General features: G+C 40.1%; 1 protein-coding gene across 2 annotated transcripts in view; it reads right to left on the bottom strand.

Moving 5' to 3' along the window:
• The window catches only part of mon2 (MON2 homolog, regulator of endosome-to-Golgi trafficking), a 50,663-nt gene extending 32,862 nt beyond the window's left edge, over positions 1-17,801 (bottom strand). The window contains exons 1-10 of one of the 2 annotated variants that reach the window (XM_072435184.1): positions 17,665-17,801; positions 9,516-9,579; positions 8,450-8,577; positions 7,314-7,445; positions 7,104-7,233; positions 6,202-6,299; positions 4,787-4,912; positions 3,844-4,038; positions 1,814-1,938; positions 599-738 (exon numbers count right to left, since the gene is read on the bottom strand). In XM_072435184.1, the coding sequence (XP_072291285.1) occupies positions 599-738; positions 1,814-1,938; positions 3,844-4,038; positions 4,787-4,912; positions 6,202-6,299; positions 7,104-7,233; positions 7,314-7,445; positions 8,450-8,577; positions 9,516-9,579; positions 17,665-17,772 (1,246 nt within the window). In that variant the 5' untranslated portion in view covers positions 17,773-17,801. The remainder of the gene's footprint in view (positions 1-598; positions 739-1,813; positions 1,939-3,843; positions 4,039-4,786; positions 4,913-6,201; positions 6,300-7,103; positions 7,234-7,313; positions 7,446-8,449; positions 8,578-9,515; positions 9,580-17,664) is intronic. The other variant, XM_072435185.1, reaches the window with a different exon arrangement.
• Positions 17,802-18,069: the final 268 nt, after the last annotated feature.

Here is an 18,069-nt window from a genome sequence, read left to right on the forward strand (position 1 = left end):
CATTATGCTTTAGTATAACAGTTATAATTTAGGAAGGAACGAGAAAAAAACTAATATCTAATTGCAAATTTGCTTACAAGTTACAGAAAGTTAAAGATTCATGTTTAACGTTGACATTCAAACACATCCAGGTGCATTAACGTTTGAGAGAAAACATAAATGTTTGGGCTGCAACTAATAATTAGATTGGTCTTTTTTGTTATAAATATAGAAACATGAAAATCATATTTTTCCTATGTGTTTTGATATTTTGATTGAATAATGCCCCTGTTACTTTTATAAAAGTAATGTTGGCATGTGTTTTCTAGTCCGTGTGGTCCAAATAACAATAACCATGATCAAAATATGATACGCCTCACGATTATACCAATTAATCGTTATAACTCCGTGAAATATGAACTGCTACACAAGAATCCCACGCATTCCAGAAAATATTTGAACCTGTCGAACTACAGGTTTAACAGTTTTATACATAAACATAGCGATCGCTCTTGCAGCCCTTATTTACACTTCTTTCGGTTCATAAAACATTGAGTATGAAAGTACAAGGCGAATAACTGTCAAGGAGAAGTCCAGCAGAAGTCAGAGTGTGGTTTACCTGCCGGTGTGTTGACGGCCGCCGCGTTGCCTGCATTTGGGACGATGAAGAGCGACTGGATGAAGGAGCCCAGAGCGTTCACGATGTCCCGGAAAACTTTGGTGGAGTGCGGCTTCATGTCATAGGACTGGCAAAAAGAGCTGCGGCAGAGCAAACGCCAGAGTACGGGTCAAAATCACTCACTCATTTACAATCCACGACGGCAAAACGAGCATACTGCATTTTCCGGATTATAAGACATACATTTTAACACAGTTTTGGCCTTATATGTGAAATTATTCGTTATTTTTACACTGGCAAAAGCATTTCACATGACGACCACAAGAGGGCGCTCTAAGTTCTAAGCAACGCAGAAGAAGAACTGGCACTTCCTCTACTTCCCGAGTTATCAGAGTTTTTTAGAAGTGACACCGAGGTTGTGATTAATCATACAGAGTAAAAAGTGCAGTAATGTATGTACAAATAAAATCGGAACTAGTCAAAACTACTCAAAACAACGTCAAGGCTGTGTTCACACTTTCGCAAATACTGCATCAAAATTGGGACTAAACAGAGACTAATCCTGGAACTAAACCTGGACTGGAGCAGGACTAAACCAGGACTAGCACAGGACCAAACCAAAGTCTTCAACAAGGACGACATATGAGCGCACAACTGTAAACTGAACTCTGTGTCGATGCATGTGCTTTTGCCGTGCGGTGCCTTTTGTCTGGTGTTTAGAAGTGACACAGAGGAAGAAGAATTCAAAGGATTTAGTGATTTGGGGTAAAACTGATGCTTTGGTAAACTTGTTAGCATGTTCTTTATGCTATAGTTATCTGAATAACTGTTAATATGTTACGTTAACATACCAGACACTTACCACAGTTCTGTCTGTGCCTCATGTAGCTGAAGGTGTTAGCGTTAGCATACGTACACCTATTCACCATGTTCTCTCATCTGTTATTATTTTAAACTGCATTTCAAGATTAAATGTCTGTTCTTGGTCTTGGATTTTATCAAATACATTTCCCCAAAAAATGCGACTTATACTCCAGTGCGAATGTTTTTTTCTTCTCTATTATGCATGTTTTGGCTGGTGCGACTTATACTCCGGAAAGGACGGTAGATAAAAGTGCAGTTTGCAGTTGTGTAAGGAATGGGGAAAAAACGTCGTTTAACAATGCGACGTAATCTGCTTATGATTGACTGTTTATTTGGGGGCGATTTACTCACCGTAACAAATGTGGCTGCACACAGAGCCGGTGCACGGACTCCACAGCCACAGCTCGGAGCCACTGAGGTTTTTCCCCGTCAAGAAACTTCACCAAAAGAGACAGGAAGATCTCGCACTCCGTCACCTGGAAAACAATAGCGCGCAGTTAAACTTAAACATATTGAATCACTCTATACAACTCATCGATATAGTTCAGATTAATACATTTTGTACTTATATACGACAAGAATTAAAAGGTACTACAGTGTGTGGGTCTTTCTATATATAGATTTATTTAAATAATGGTAACAAAAATGTCCAAAACGTCAAAACAGACATTGATTTTGGCACGGAGGATGGAAAAAAATCTGACATTTGACTGAATAATCTGCTTCGCAGTCTGAAATGTGTACATCAGACATACTAAATATTAAAATGTGACTTTTAAGAGCCTTTAACCAGGATGTTACACTGGTTTTATCCTCATCATAAGCGTACTTTGAGTTGCTGTGAACGTTTCAACCATGAACCCAATGACTCTGTTACTATTGTTAACTTTACTTTACATTAATATTATGGTTTACATGTAAAACACTGAGATGATTATGCTTTCAATAACTAATAAGACAAGACAAAAGGTTAGGCCGTGAACCCAAATGCCCCGTGAACTTCAGCTGACGCCGGGAACGCTTTTCTCATTTCAGAATCCGGGGTTTATAAATAGACACGCTTTAATTTCAAAAGGGGATTTACTGAATACCAAAGAAAGGAGCTGAAGACGTGATTTATTGCGTCAGTGCTGGTGGTGTTTTAAAAGGCCCGGAGCAGAGCAGTAATCCCAGTCAGACGAGATGTGTAAAGAGCGTCTGTGTCGTGTCCAAGTCCTTTTATGGCTCATGTGATTCATAAAAAATGCCTTTAGAAACTGGGAGGTTTTGCCGTTTTGGAGTGGTGGACGGGTAATAAATATATCTGCAATGATTTATATGGTAAAAAGAGCATTATGTTCATTGTAATGTTAGTCATAATAACACAAAGACAAGAGGGTGGTGGACCTTAGAGCTGCAACTATAAAATCGAGTAATTGTGCTTGGTCGACTATAAAATATGATCCTATTATTTCTATGATTTTAGTATTTAACAGACTGAATCCAAATGACCAAAAGGAAGAAGTCCATTTCTTCCCTTAAGCCTTTAGTCAACCTTTTTTTGTGTGGAATTGTTAAAAAGTTTCAATTAACAATAGATTTCATTATTTAACTATTTAATGTTAGATATAATTATTTCCCTATTTAATATAATGCAGACTTCATTTTTATTTTCTTATTATACTTAAGAATAATGATTTGATGGAGAACTTTCTAAAACAGGATTCAACAATATTTTGTGAAAGAAGCTGAATGTAACTCCAGATGTGTTTTTGATGAGGGACAAAAACATCCAAAAAGTCACATTTGCATAATAATTGAGTGTGAAAACTCATAATAATATTGAATGTGTAAACAAGCTTTTGACAGGCTTAACAAAGTGGCAGAAATCACAAGGTTCTTTTTCATTCTTTCCTTGCGTTCTGAAAGGTGGATGCTTAAGAACACAACAACCGCAGTGATTTAATTATGTATCATATTGTCAGCCCCTTGTTCAATATCTACAGTATTTAGATGTTTTAATTAAAGATAGTGTGAAACGAGAATGTCACGTTATCATGGGAATCACAATTTGAACGATTATTCACAATTTTCTTTCAATCCATTACAGTTCCAATAGTGACCAGACCAAACTTTCTGAATGCAAAAGTAGGGATACAGTTCAGTCCACGGGATTCAGAATGATAAATAATGAGGACCGTTGTCATAGCGAGTAACAATTTAAAACTAAATATTATAACTGACACAGGAAGTGGAAACGTATGAATATTTGTTTACGTTTTTGGAGTGAAATGACCAAATTTTGCGTCTAAATGAGTCACGATTGTTAAGTTTTTAGTTTTTACGACTACATTGTGACCTAAGAAGACACGATTGTTAGTTTTTAGTTGTTTGGATCGTACCAACAGCGTGTAGAAGTGTTTGATGAGCACCGACACCACCCGCAGCAGCCTCATACAGATGGGGAAGTAGGGCTTCTCGACGGTGGCGGGGCAAGCGGCGCTTATGCTTCCCTGGCGAAACTTTATATTTGGAGAGAAGAGCTTTATGACCAGGGGACAGACTCGCTCCTTCAGCAGGAAACTGAACTCCTGGTGCTGGGGGAGGATTGGACAGAGAAGTACACGTTTACATATAAATACAATGCAGAGTTAATAATGACAATAACACAAAACAATGGCATCAGTCGAACTATAAGGAAGTAAATAAATCCAATAAACCACAATAATAGTATGAAATAAAGAGAAATATGTAGAGAAACAAGGAACAAGTGGATAAAGTTATACCTTTGTGGCGTAGTTACGATTCAAAAATGTCAAATGCATCAGAATTGTGACTAAACTGCAATTAAATCTGAAACTAAACCTTGACTAAACAACCTCCCATCTTAAAATCATAATAGTTTACATTATAATACACAGAATGATGAAGTGTGTATTCAAGTTTACCATGTGGTCATATTGAAAATAATGACTAATAATGATACAAAAATATAGCACCAGTCAAACTACACATGATTTAATGAATAGAATAAATCCATAAATGTGACAGATTTATGTACATTTATCAAATTTTAGTGCAAATCCATCTAATATTGAAAATTGCTATCCACAATTTTCTATGTTTATTACTATATTGTGCACAAACTGTTACTTTTAAGGACTTTCATTTAGCAAAAGGAGGGCCCAGAAAGTGTCTACAAAAAATATATACACATTGATAAAAAAGTAAATAAAACTCATGTGCGTTTCATTACATGTTTTCCCCAATATTGACATTTTGTTCATCATGAGAAATGGAATGAACTGACGTGAGAGTGTAACCGTGGCTGCCCTTTGACCCCACCTGCAGGAACACCTCGGGGAAGTCGTTGAGCACGGACTCGAGCAGCTCCAGGCCGAACGTCCGCGTCATCTCCGTCATGCCCACCAGCCAGTAGGGGGCGTCGGCGTTCACGAGCTGGCACAGATCCTGCGGTGACAAGAGCGCAAACAGTAAAGGCCTTGTTTTCCTCACGCTTTCCCACAAACGGGAGCGGGAACAAAGCTGGCTATTGACCTTCACCGGGCTTAATCTTAAGAAAGTGAAGGAGGAGAAGAGGCAGGAAAACAAGGAGCACGATACGAAAATGACAAAATCGATGTTGCCACTAAAGCTGCGTTCATACTTCATATATGGATCGGCAGTAAAAGTACAATAAAACTATGCACACAGAGAAGTACAGGGATGTCACAATATCAAATTTTTGTGCTTTTATTTCATTATTGTGCAAGTAAACATTGCGATTTAATGATTAGTCTTGACTGTTTGGACCACGACCAAACAACAGTAAAATGTTTCATTTTCTTTCATTCACGTGAGTTTGTGAGCGATTTACAAAATTGAACTTTCTGAAAGACAAAAAAAAGTTAAATTTGACCAAAAAAAGCTAGATAACATACATTCTGATCTATTTTTTGGACTCTGTATTGAACTAAACAGACTTCATTTTGCTTCTAAAATTGTCACAATTATTATATTTAGTTTTTTACGATTATATTGTGCCCTGAATTATAATGATTATCAATTAACCTGATGATATTGACATCCCTAGTACTAGTAAACACTGGCTTAATATGTAAAAGAGTTACATTAAACTCAAGATTCACTCTGAAAACTCAATAATCCCACTAAAATGATAAAATGTTGGTCAATTTACACACCATTGGCTAATAAATTGACCTAACTAAGCCAAAACTAAACTAAAACTAGAGACTTGCACTTAAAAGCCAGACAAGCGGCACCTCAAAAGTGTAAATAAACTGGAATTGGTACTTGAAACTAACCTTGGACTAAGCAAAGCAAGCTCTACCGTCTCCGTATCAAAATCATATTGGTTTACGTGACGACATCATCTGTGTGCATTATTAGTCGACTATAAAGGGTATGGTGTCATTTCAAGACCCCAAGACTACAGGAGATTACGCAATTACAAGTATTCATACAGAAAACTACAAGTACACAGTGTATTTATCAGTAAAACAGACAAAACTCACAATTTACACCAAAATCTCTAGTTAACTCACTACATGCCATGTTCTTCCTGCTGTAGTGAATATAAATCCTTTAAAATCAATAAATTTAACGACTAAATGTTATCAGCTCGACACTAAAGATAATAATTTTCTTTGTGTGAGCAGTTTTGAAAATACACCCATGTTATGTCTTTTGGAGCAGATGGAGGAGTGTGCAGAGAGGATGCTGCCCCCTGGTGGCCGTACCTGAAACAGCATGTACGCGTCCTTGGCACTGGGTCTGAGAGTGCTGACGGAGCGACGGTTTGTGTTTCCCTGGACGGGCGGAGGCGGCTCCACGATGCCTACGAGAAATCACACAAATATGAAGTGAAAAAGAAGTAACAAGAACAAACAAACAAACAAACAAACGCTCGCGGAAATCAGAGACGACTTTTTTCTTGCGGCTACAACGGTTTGTGTGTCAGAGGGTTCACGTTTCACAGCACTAAGCGTGTCCGTCTCTATGGACACAAGCTGATGACGCCACTGAGCCAAGTTACAGGTCAGCGCTGTGGAGAGGCGAGCCTGCTCATAGTAACGATGTATGTTTTTTTCATGCTAGAGAAGATGGTGACATAGAACACTTTTAAAAGTAAAACGCTCCTGTCATAGACCAATAATGGCAAGTTTGGTCCAGTGGAAGACATTTTGAAAAAACACATTTGATATGGTCATTTTTTTTTTGCTATAGAAACATAATTGACATTTAAAAAGAAACTGATTGTAACAAAATGTATGCATTGATAAAGTCATTAATTGCCATTTTAATACACATTTTAGGTCATTCCCATGATATTTTAGTCCAACACTGTTCAACATAATAATCTAATTCATGCAAGTGGAAAAATATGATCAGAGAACAAGAATATTAAAACATATTCTGACAACAATAACATTTAACACTTGAAATGTAAGCTTTTAAGACCTTAAATTTGACACTAATGTAATACTTCTTGACAGGATGTAATGCTAAGTTGGCAGGATGTTTCAAAATAAAAGCGCTACAGAAATGGATAGAAAAATAAGTCATTTGTGACATTTTGCTGCTGCTCAGACATAACCTTCCCTAAACCCGTACGATCTGCGGCCGTAGCTCGTCCTCTGACCTTTGAACCTCTCGTCCTCGGCGACCATGCGCTCGAACACGACGGTCACCACTTGTCGCACCGTGGCGGCCGCCGTGTTGTTGGTGATGTTGTCTTTGGTGAAGTGCAGTCGGAAGCACAGCACGATGGCCTGGGGGACAAAAGCGAGACGCAGACTCAGAGAAACATGGTCGGTCTCGGGGGGAAAGTGGGCGTGAACAGCACCCGTACCTTGGAGAGTACTTCGTCGTGTACTACGGTGTTGGTGGTGAGGAGCACGAGGACCGTCTGGAGCAGCTTCAGCTCTTCAAGGCCGTTCTCCATCAGCTGCCAGAGCATGTTGATGATGTTCCCCGCGGCCGCCTGCGACCAAGCACAAATGTTAAACGTGCAAAATGAAATATAACAGCGCTGCTCTAATACATTCACTGTGACTATTCAACTAGAACAAGTGAATGTAGTCTCTAATACACAAATTGTTGAATAAAAATCTTAAAACATAAACAAGTTATAATTTTTTATCAATAATACACTTTATTCTTGAATATTCTAAAAGCCTTCAATCACCTTCATTTGGTTGATAAAGGTTTTTTTTAAAGACTCGATATTCAATAGTGATAATTACTAATTAATGACTCTTGGACAACTCAAATAATAAAGAAATAATCAAGTTTCAGCCCTGAAACACAAGCGTACTATTCTTACCAAACGAATGAACCTATTAATGAATCTAAATATGTAATCTTTACATATGTAATCTTTTAAATATGAGTTTTACAATCACGTTCCTATGGCGTATTTAACGGCGCTTTTACAAAATAAAGCGGTGCTTTTTAACGGCGAGCGCCGTCTGGCGTAAATTACGGCGCTCGTTTGCGGCGCGCGACGTTAAAAGCGGCTTTATTTTGTAAAAGCATTGGAAAATATGCAGCGATACGCCGCTACTAAGTGGTGGAGTGTGATCATATTGGCTTTCCGCGAGCGCACATTTTTTTAAGTACTTTTTATTAGTCCAGAGAACGCTGAAGCCACTACTTTTTTCGCCTGGACGGCACATTGTTATTTGGACGGTGTGTTTTCAAATCCTAACTAAAAGCCGGCTTCCCTCCCTCTTCCCCATCACTCTTCATCTTCACCTCCACCTCCTTCTCTTTCCTTTTTGTCTCCTCCTGACCTCTTCTCTCATCCTCTCTTCCCCATCACTCTTCATCTTCACCTCCTCTACTTCTCTTCCTCTTCGCTCCTCTCCCTCTCCCTCTCCTCTCCCTCCTCCTCTCCCCCTCCTCCTCTCCCCCTCCTCCTCTCCCCCCCCCCCTCCTCCCCCCCCCCCCCCCCCCCCCCCCCCCTCCTCCTCCTCCTCTCCTCACCTCGGACACAACCTCGTGGGACATGAGTCTCTGGATGGCTGCCAGACACAGCTGTGTGATTTTGGGTTCTTTGGTTCCGCAGCCCATGAGGAACGGCTGCACCACCTCCGAGCTGTTCTCCTTCAGAGCTGCAGGGGGAGCAGAGCAGAGGGAGGGCATCAGAGCTAATGTACCACGGACAGAACGGTGAGGCAAAACACTGACAGCGGGTGCAAGATCAATATTAAGTTTAGGAGCGAGTAGGAGGACGGTTTAGAACGTCTCAGTGGCTCTTCTGGAGCTGCAGAGTTCAACCCAAACATGGCTACGACGCTAGAGGCCGAGGTGGAAAATAAGTAACAGAGTACAAAAGTAGAAGTACTGCACTCAAATGTTTAGATAACGGTATTTCTGTATCTGTAAAGTACCGGTACATTTTATGGTGAATACAGTTTACTTTCTACTCCACTACATTTGAAAGCACGTATCTGTACTACTTACTTACACATTTCACTCTTCAACAGTTATCAACATTTTGCGTGAAAAACTTTTTTATTCTAAGAGTAACATTTTAAACATGAACTTTATGTGATACTTTTACTAAGGCAACAAATGACTTAAAGAAATCCTAAACTTCCAAAAACATGAACACCAAATAAAAAAAATAAAAAAATCCTTCCATTGCCTAATTTTCAATATCAAAACAACATTTTACTTATGCCTCAAGAAAGTTCTGAAATGTAGCTGTAAATGGACCATAAAATTAAGCATAAAAGGGCAGAAATATCACTTTGCACCTCGTTTGGGAATAATAATAATAATGGATCAAAGCGTTATTCATCATGTTATTTCATGTTACAAGTTCTTAAAAAGTAAGCCGCTATACACATCTAATAGTACACTTTAGATTTATCATTATGTTTGGTATTTTATCTGTTTTGTATTTCATTTGTAACATTAGAAAGCAGCTTGTGTGCTCGCGTCATCTCTGCACATCACGTTTCCAAAGGCCGCTCTTCTCACTTGTGACGACTTTGAAGACTTAAATGTCCCATGCGTGAGACAGCGCCCCCTGCCTGCCACTCACCTGCCAGTATGTCCGTGTTCCTGGCCGCGATGGTCTTAATCTTCACAATCCCGGACTCAGCAGCCTGAAGGGGGCAACAGCGAGACGGGGAAACGATTAGAAAAAAAACATTCAGAAATCAGACACAGAAGATGGTCACAGTTGGAGGTGCTTCTGGGAGACGTGCGGATCGCATCACATCTCTCGTCTCCCGTAGATTTCCGTCTTCTTCAGAGTCAGCTCGAACAGTCTATCTCCGTCTTCATTTTGTCCCGTACACTGAGGGAACTATATTATGATAGATCCATGCGCTTGGACACGCGGAAACGTGCTGCTCTCATGGGGACGAGCCACACGCGGCTGCAGGTGAGCGGTAGGTGCGTTTTATGATTGATACGTGGCAGGACTAATCGGCAGTCCATGCCACGAGGAAATGAGACTCGGATTTGGGCCAAAAAAATCGTCCATTCAACCTTTAAGTACCGTAGTATATCAGTTATTAGTGAGATGAACTCCATGGTAACGCTCGGGGGAAGGGCTGGACACTTTGAGAAAGTTACTTTTGTTTGGCCCACGTTAACAATAAAACAACTCTGTGAAGACAGCATTTACAGGTAAGATTACGCTCTGGCACTACCTATCTCCTCCCTTTCTCTCCTCGTCCATCGTTCTGCCCCGTGTAAACCCGTGAAAAAGTTGCATTATACAGCTGTACGCGCTGACTGTAGCTCGCGCCAGTCTGGACCTCCACGTGTTCACCAGACAATCATTATAAACAGATCACGCTTGTTGACGTGCTGGGCGTGACTTGCGTGGCGCCTGGACACATTTCTCAGGTATACCACAGTGTAAAAAACCCACAAATATCCTACAGTGGCCATAAATAATCGCAGTAATTAGAAAACTGGTTAATCTCAACATCTCTAGTGAGGCGTGTAGAATGTAACCAAGACGAGTAATTGAATGTTATTTATTGTATCATATGCTTCGTGATATATGTATTGTGTAATTCTGTGTACACTGCAACCAATCCAAAAGGGAGGAAGACAAGAGAGTTGAACAATGACAGAGAAAAGACATGAGGAGAGGAAGCAGAACTTATACCTATGACTTAAATACGCTTGAACACGTTAGTACAAATACTACAGATATGTCACCGTTTATCTTCGGTCGACTGGACGCAAACAAATCAAACAATCGGGTGTAGGCAGAAACCCGAGCTCTGCCTTTAGCTTCAAAACCAAAAGACAATCCAATTGTTTGAACCTGTCAACGATCATCTTGGGGCTTTTTATCTGTGGTTTGGAGGAATTAATTGGACATTTTTTTTTATGTTGAATGGCGATTAAAAGCATGTTTATGTCTTAAATCCCACTTTCAGAAAAAACAATGAAAGAAAATAACATTTGATTCATTCATTTTTACCATATTTTGCCCCGCCCTAAGGTTCAAATCCATTGCAATCCTACTCCACAGTATCGTAAGAGATAGTTGAAGATATTTGACCAGCAGAGTGTTAACAGGAGCAGAGGAGTGAAGAAAACATGTCAGGGGCAGAGCAGCAGGAGCCTTGATAAATATTCAGTGTTTTTTGTTTGTGCATCAGAAAAACACAGTGGCTTTCTCTAAAAAACGTCTACAATCGAAAGTAACATGAGGAAGACGCAAGTGGTCGCCATTTGCAATACATTTATTAAAGAGATTAAGTTGCATGATTAGCTTTGTGTTGTGTTATGAAGAAAAAATAACAACGAACAACTGGCATTCTGGCATAAAATAGAGTAAAACAAAATTATTGGTCGATTAAAAGGTTTTTACAGTGCTTATAATTAGGGACGTCACAATATAAAATGTTAGCGTTGGGATTATTGCGAGAAAAAACGTCAAGATTAAACGATTATTATTGAGACTGAGACTAAACTTATGAAATGTTACTTTCTGAAAGACAAAATAAAGTTAAATGTGACAATAACAGCCAGATAAAAGTTATTTACATTTAGCTCTATTTTTTTTACGCTAAATTGAACTAAAAATGCTTAATTTTGCATCTAAAACGGTCACAATTATTATTTTCTGGTTCTTACGATTATATTGTGACCCGAGTAATGACAATTATCGATTAATCTAATAATCGTGACCAGCCTACATCACATTGTTTAAAAGGGGGCATCAAAAAACTAGAAACAAAGACATATTTCAAGTTCCTGCAGTGGAAATTCACTCAAAATCATGACAAATACCTGTGGAAATACTCATTCTAACGCTTTTTGAATGCTTAAAATGAAAAACATCACATTATAACTCAATCTTGTAGAGCAAATCCGTCACTACAGTGATCAGAAGGCAAAGGCCTGGACAAACTACTCTGCAAGACGTCACGCGACACTTTATCTCAAGGTCGAACACAACGACATCTCCTCCCTTTTACCCATTTAAAAATGTAATAGTAAATGTAGTAGTAGTAAGTTCTATAGAAGTTCCCATGAGCGGAACTGACAAATCAACCTGTTTATCAGTCCAGTCTGGTAGAAAGGTAAATTCTACTCCATTTATTGCCATGTCATGTCATTTGTTGACCATTTTCCCCTCGTAACGCCCCTTTTTGATAGAAACTAGCAGTATGAAAAACACATTCATCACATTTTTATCCTCATATTGACCGATCTCGATAACATTTTTGATTAGCATTGATTTGGAACAATCAACTTATCTGGAATAAATAAAAATGACTTTCAATGACACTTTCCTGAGCACGAACAACACCGACTTTTAATTACTACCATTTAACCCGCCCAAAAAGTCAAATTTGATGCTTCAAAGTCTGAACTCAGCACATTTTTACTGACCGAGATTGTCAAAAATGAGAATTGTTTGTTTTCAATCTAGAGAGCCACATCTGACAATAATGATCTGGGTTTAATTCCACAAATCCGCTCAGATCGTTGTCAAATTCACCGAAATTCTTACACATTTCACTATTTTTTTCAATACACCACATTCTTCTCGAAGGTTGACATATTACATACAAGAACGGCGTGCAAGTTGAACGTGTTTGTGCGTATTTCACGTCTTCACGATAACGGTGAAAAGCCACGGCGCTGGACTCGACACTTTCATGGTTGTGCGCGGCGTCTTCCTGGAGTGTGTGTCGGCCGTTGTACAGTCTGACTCTGACTCATCAACGCACACAACAACAACAATGTGCTCACTGCATGGGCGGCTTAGAACGCAAGCCCAAAACAGTTACAGCGACAAGACACTGGAAAATCCCAAATCCTTTTTACCATCACCAAACTGCAGAACGTTTTACCCAGGATGCCCTCCCTGACTCTCCTGTTGTCAAAAACGTGGCAGAAGGAGGTAGAGTTAAAACCATCAAGCTCATTGTTCTTCTATCAATTAGAATAAAGCTTTTCTCACCTCAGATTAACAGTGTTTTAATCTTCTTTCTCTTTGCTTTTTTGATAACAAACCTTTCTCCATTTGTCTTTTTCAGTCGAGACCCCAATAAGAACAACAATATGCTACCCACAAAATGATAAAGTAGCCTTATGTCTGAAGTTTGACTTGTATTGCATTTGTATTTTAATGTATTTGACTGGACAACAAAGAGGAATCTACATTTACCCTGCATTTGAAGTGAGTCAAGCCTTGTTTAAAACGACGGTTTTGTGTGACTTTGATTTGTTTTTGACAATGTCGTGTATTGTTCAAATATAAAAAAAAATCAACATGGACACGACAGAGAAGATTGTCTTTTATCGTATTCCATGGGATAACAATAAAAGAAAGAAGTTGATTCAGTTGAAGCTAATTTTGACATTAGGCTAACAGCTGTTCAGCCTTGAAATAAAAGCCTGGATAGAGAAGAGCTGTTGACATTGCTGCTGTTACATATAAAAGACGGAGTGAAGCAGACAAACTGTCCTTCACGGTCCACAGTGTTCACCATCTGAAATCATTTTTGCACCCCCAGGTTTCACCCCAGCTGTGAGCTCAGAGCGATGCAACACGCCGCAGTTATCCAGGCTTGGAGCGGTCACAAAAGCGTTTCCTGACAGACTTGAAAAACATCTGCCGACTCTTGGCCCCGGAAAAGCGCTCAAATGTTGCAAAAGTCGTGGAGGAGCAGGACCGACAAAAAGAGGAAGAGCGTGCTGGAGGAATGTCTGTCTTACTGTGGCAGAAATGTATTTGTGAAACCGACAATTTAATCCAAACTGTAATTAAGTCGGAGCTAAAACATGTGAAATGAAGCGCGCGTAAACTGCATTGCAACAGTTGTTTCGTATTAATATTTCAATTACGACATCAATAACGGCGATGATTTTTCCATTTGTTTCCATCGTTGAGCCGCTCTGTCAAATGGCAAGTTCAGACCGCAGCAGATTAAACCCTCGTGTCGCCGTTAACCTCCAGAGACGAACCAGGAAACAGCAGACGAGCAATCGATATCTGCAGAAGCTCCGCGTGAGGCCCGAGGCGGCAGCCGCAGATGGAGGCTCTTCGCGGGGAGAAACACCACCAGCACGCGCCCCCTACGTCACCTACGTCACCTACGACCCCTGCGACCCCCCTATGACCTCCACCATCGCGAGTTCAAGACATGGAGGCAGTGCAGAGTCAGAATATAGTCCAAGTTCAGTCCAAACGAGATCCTAATTGGCTCGAGCCTTCCAGAATGGAATGGCCGAGACATTATTCTTGCCATGGTTTCTTATTATTATAGTTTTGCATGGTAAAATTTTGCCACAACTCGGGCATTTTTGACCCCCTGAACATTGATGAATGTCACACATGGGGTCATAGGTCACACATGGGGTCATAGACACGATCGGCTCGGCCCGAACTCGAATAAAATGGAGGTACCGACTAGTTCAAAAAAGAAAAAACATGAAACGCTTAATCTTTGGCCTAGGCACATGAGACTTGGGACAGTGATAGAGCTACCTTTGACCTCTGACCTTTGATGAAAAAAAGTAAAACAGACCTGCATCGCTCTATGATAAACAGGAAGTCAGCTATGTCGAATCAAAGTGGCACAGCCACACTTGACTTTTTTTTTTCAAAATCGTACTTGTCCTAGGTCCGATCGAGCTCAAAACAACACCTTTTGCATCTAGAGACATTGAAATTTAATAAATATTCAAAAGAATGTTGATAGGCGAGAGCCATCATCGCCGCTACCGCGGCTTTAATTAAGCTAGTTTTTGTGCTTTGGAGCTGTGATTAGATGATTAGATGGAGAGAAGAATTTAAATAAAGAATCATGATTATTATGGTAATTGAAATCACTGTAATGTAAATAATTGTTGTGAGTTAACTTGTGGAAGATTAGAGTTCAGAACAGAGCAGGTTTATACCCTGAATTTGATCAATTGCAGAGTCTTTTAGCCCTTGGGAAAGAATACATGATTGTTTTACAGGTTCTGTCCAGATTTAGTAACTTCATGTTACTAAATCTGGTTTGAGTTATGGATTTAAAGCTGGTCTCATTTTAGGGTTTGCATTGGTCTTAGTCTGGTTTAGTTTTGGTTTTATCTCATTTCAAGACTGGTTTGGTCCCGATTTTGACCTGGTTGTTTGGTCCTGGTTGTTTGGTCCTGGTTGTTTGGTCCTGGTTGTTTGGTCCTGGTTGTTTGGTCCTGGTTGTTTGGTCCTGGTTGTTTGGTCCTGGTTGTTTGGTCCTGGTTGTTTGGTCCTGGTTGTTTGGTCCTGGTTGTTTGGTCCTGGTTGTTTGGTCCTGGTTGTTTGGTCCTGGTTGTTTGGTCCTGGTTGTTTGGTCCTGGTTGTTTGGTCCTGGTTGTTTGGTCCTGGTTGTTTGGTCCTGGTTGTTTGGTCCTGGTTGTTTGGTCCTGGTTGTTTGGTCCTGGCTTGGTCCTGGCTTGGTCCTGGTTTAGACCTGGTTTAGACCCGCTTTGGTCCTGGTTTAGACCCGCTTTGGTCCTGGTTTAGACCCGCTTTGGTCCTGGTTTAGGCCTGCTTTGGTCCTGGTTTAGGCCCGCTTTGGTCCTGGTTTAGGCCCGCTTTGGTCCTGGTTTAGGCCCACTTCTGTCCCGGTTTAACCCTGGTTTGTTCTTATCTCACAGCCCACACACGACAGCACAACTGACAAAAATCCCATTTTTATTTCTCTGTTTATGACGCAAGTAATGACCACTTGTTCTCCCTGAACCTCCTCGATCTCATCCTCAGTGACGCGCCGTGTTAGTATCAAGAACCGAGCCGCTCGGTATTATTGCAATAGAGTTCATTAGCTTTGTTTAGCCATAAGCATGTTGCCGGGTCAACATTAAAGTTTCCATCTGAGAATCGGCTTTGAGGTAATGAGCACGTTCTGCTAAACCCAAGCATTGATGTGTAAAACTGAACTAAACACATAATAACTGTTATTATACTTCTAAAGCCGTGTACAGTCATACTTTTGTGCCGTTTCAGATTCTACAAGTTCTACAGCGTTACAGCTTTTAAATATCTGTGTAATTCTTGAACTTTTCATTAAATCAAGGTGCGACTTTAAATTTAAATCATTACATTGTCCAACCATAACACCTAAATAATCTTTCATTATCAGATACGCGTGATTGTGTTGTTTCTATTCCGTTTGTTACTATCAGCCGAGGTTCTGTTCCACTTAGAATACCACATATTTCCCTTCAGCCTGGTACACTGCCCGTACAAAAGAAGCTTAAGGTCCAGTAAGTCTTATTTATTCTGCGTTAAGTGTGTCGAACAGGCTCTGACGATGCTACGACGTCGCCGTGCAAACAATGGTGTTCTATCCACAACATGACATCATTACAGACACATTTTTTAACGTTCTGTCTTTGTTTTAGTTGAAACGGTTACGAAAATTACACCAAAACGTTCCTTTTACTGATGTTGGACGTGGGAAAGACTCGGTTGAATATGGTCAACAAACAGATTCCATGGAAACGTTGAGGGGCTAAATGTGGAGCAAGTGGACTCTTCAAATAATGTGAAAGGTCAAATTCAAATGGGTTTATAGAAGAAATAAGACAACTGTAATATTATAATGAACTGTGGCAAATCTTATCAGCAATGTCTGTCAAACAAAGTATGTCAGGAATATGTAGCTAAAAATGAATCAACCGGTTTTAGTCTGGTGACAAAGTGTTTCAAGAGCAATTGTTTTCTGAATAATGGTTAAGGTTATGCATTTGTTGTGATTTTGAAGTCGCTTTTCCAGTTCAGAGTCCGTCACCTGCTTCTTGTATCGTGTCTGTCTTTGTTCATGTTTAGCACAAAACCTGAATGAAATATCATACCGCCGTTAGATATTTCAACACACATTCCACTAAGGCTGCGGCCAAAAATGGTTTTAGTGGTCGACTGGTTCACTATTACGTTTTCCATAAGTTGATGAGTCAAAGACGTTTTTACCCAAATTATGGTTGAAATAGGGTAAAAGAAAGCTTTTAGATAGAGAATATCAACACAAAAAGTGGCGTATTAATAGAAATGTTTATTATTTTTTGACAGAGATTTAACAATGCTTCTGTCTTTGTTATAAACATTTATTTTCGTGTGTGTTTTAGAGACTGTATAGTCCAATTAACAGTTAAAATAGTCATAATACAAGTATTTTTTATAGTCAACTAGTCACAAGCCGTCGTTACAGCCTGATCTGTGAAATATTAGAACGATAAGACCTGTACTTTATTGAACGCAAGATAAGTTCAATGCCAGGCAATGCAATGACCCCCAGATCTAGAGAAGTTACATAGTGAACCTTTAAGCTATAAAAAAGGCCTTTTTGAATTGTCTGAGCAGATAAAATCAACATAGCAGTACAATTTGACACAATAGCCTTAAGCATAACTGCCATTTTTCTCATTATTATCTTTTACAAATGTGTTAAAACTCAATTCCCTACGTGCAATAACAACTTAAACATGCCAGTGTCACAACAAGGGACATTAAACAATCTTTTTTCGATTCTAATCTATAAAAACAGAACTAACAACCACAAAACCATCAGATATTGTACGTACAGTAGAAAAACAAGCATGTCACTGTCACAAAAAGGAACCTTGAACACAACATAAAAAACACAACACAAATTCACCAAGTGTTCTGAGAAATAGTGTTGTGGAGCTCCGAGGGGCAGCAGCGGCTCGGAGATGCTAACTAGCCCGGGCTAACTCACCTCTTTGACGGGGGGGAATTTCTTCTTGCACTCCATGGACAGCGAGCGCAAGTCCGTCTGCATGTTCTCCAACAGCTTCTTCACGGCTTCGGGGCTGCTCACCGACATCCTGCCCTCGTTTCGGGTTAATTTAAACGGTTAATAAGGTTCTACAAGGAACGCAGGCTCGTAATAAAAAAAAAAATCGGACGTTTATTTAGCTCTTAACGCTGTCAAAAGCGCGTCGGTCCATTGACGCTTGGAGGCGACGGGCCGCGGTCATGTGTGTGTCCGTTCCCCGGGTCAGTGAGGCTGCGGGTCGGCGCGGGGGAGAAGCGGCATCCCGCGGTCAAACGTGGCGTAAATGTCCGCTGTGTGTGTGTGTGTGTTTTGGTCGAGATGAGACGGGGAGGCGGCCGTGTGCCA

The sequence above is a fragment of the Eucyclogobius newberryi genome, unplaced genomic scaffold, assembly GCF_026437365.1.
Source record: "Eucyclogobius newberryi isolate DKJ021-1_F unplaced genomic scaffold, fEucNew1.0.hap1 SCAF_7, whole genome shotgun sequence".
In the NCBI taxonomy this organism is placed as follows: Eukaryota; Metazoa; Chordata; class Actinopteri; order Gobiiformes; family Gobiidae; genus Eucyclogobius; species Eucyclogobius newberryi.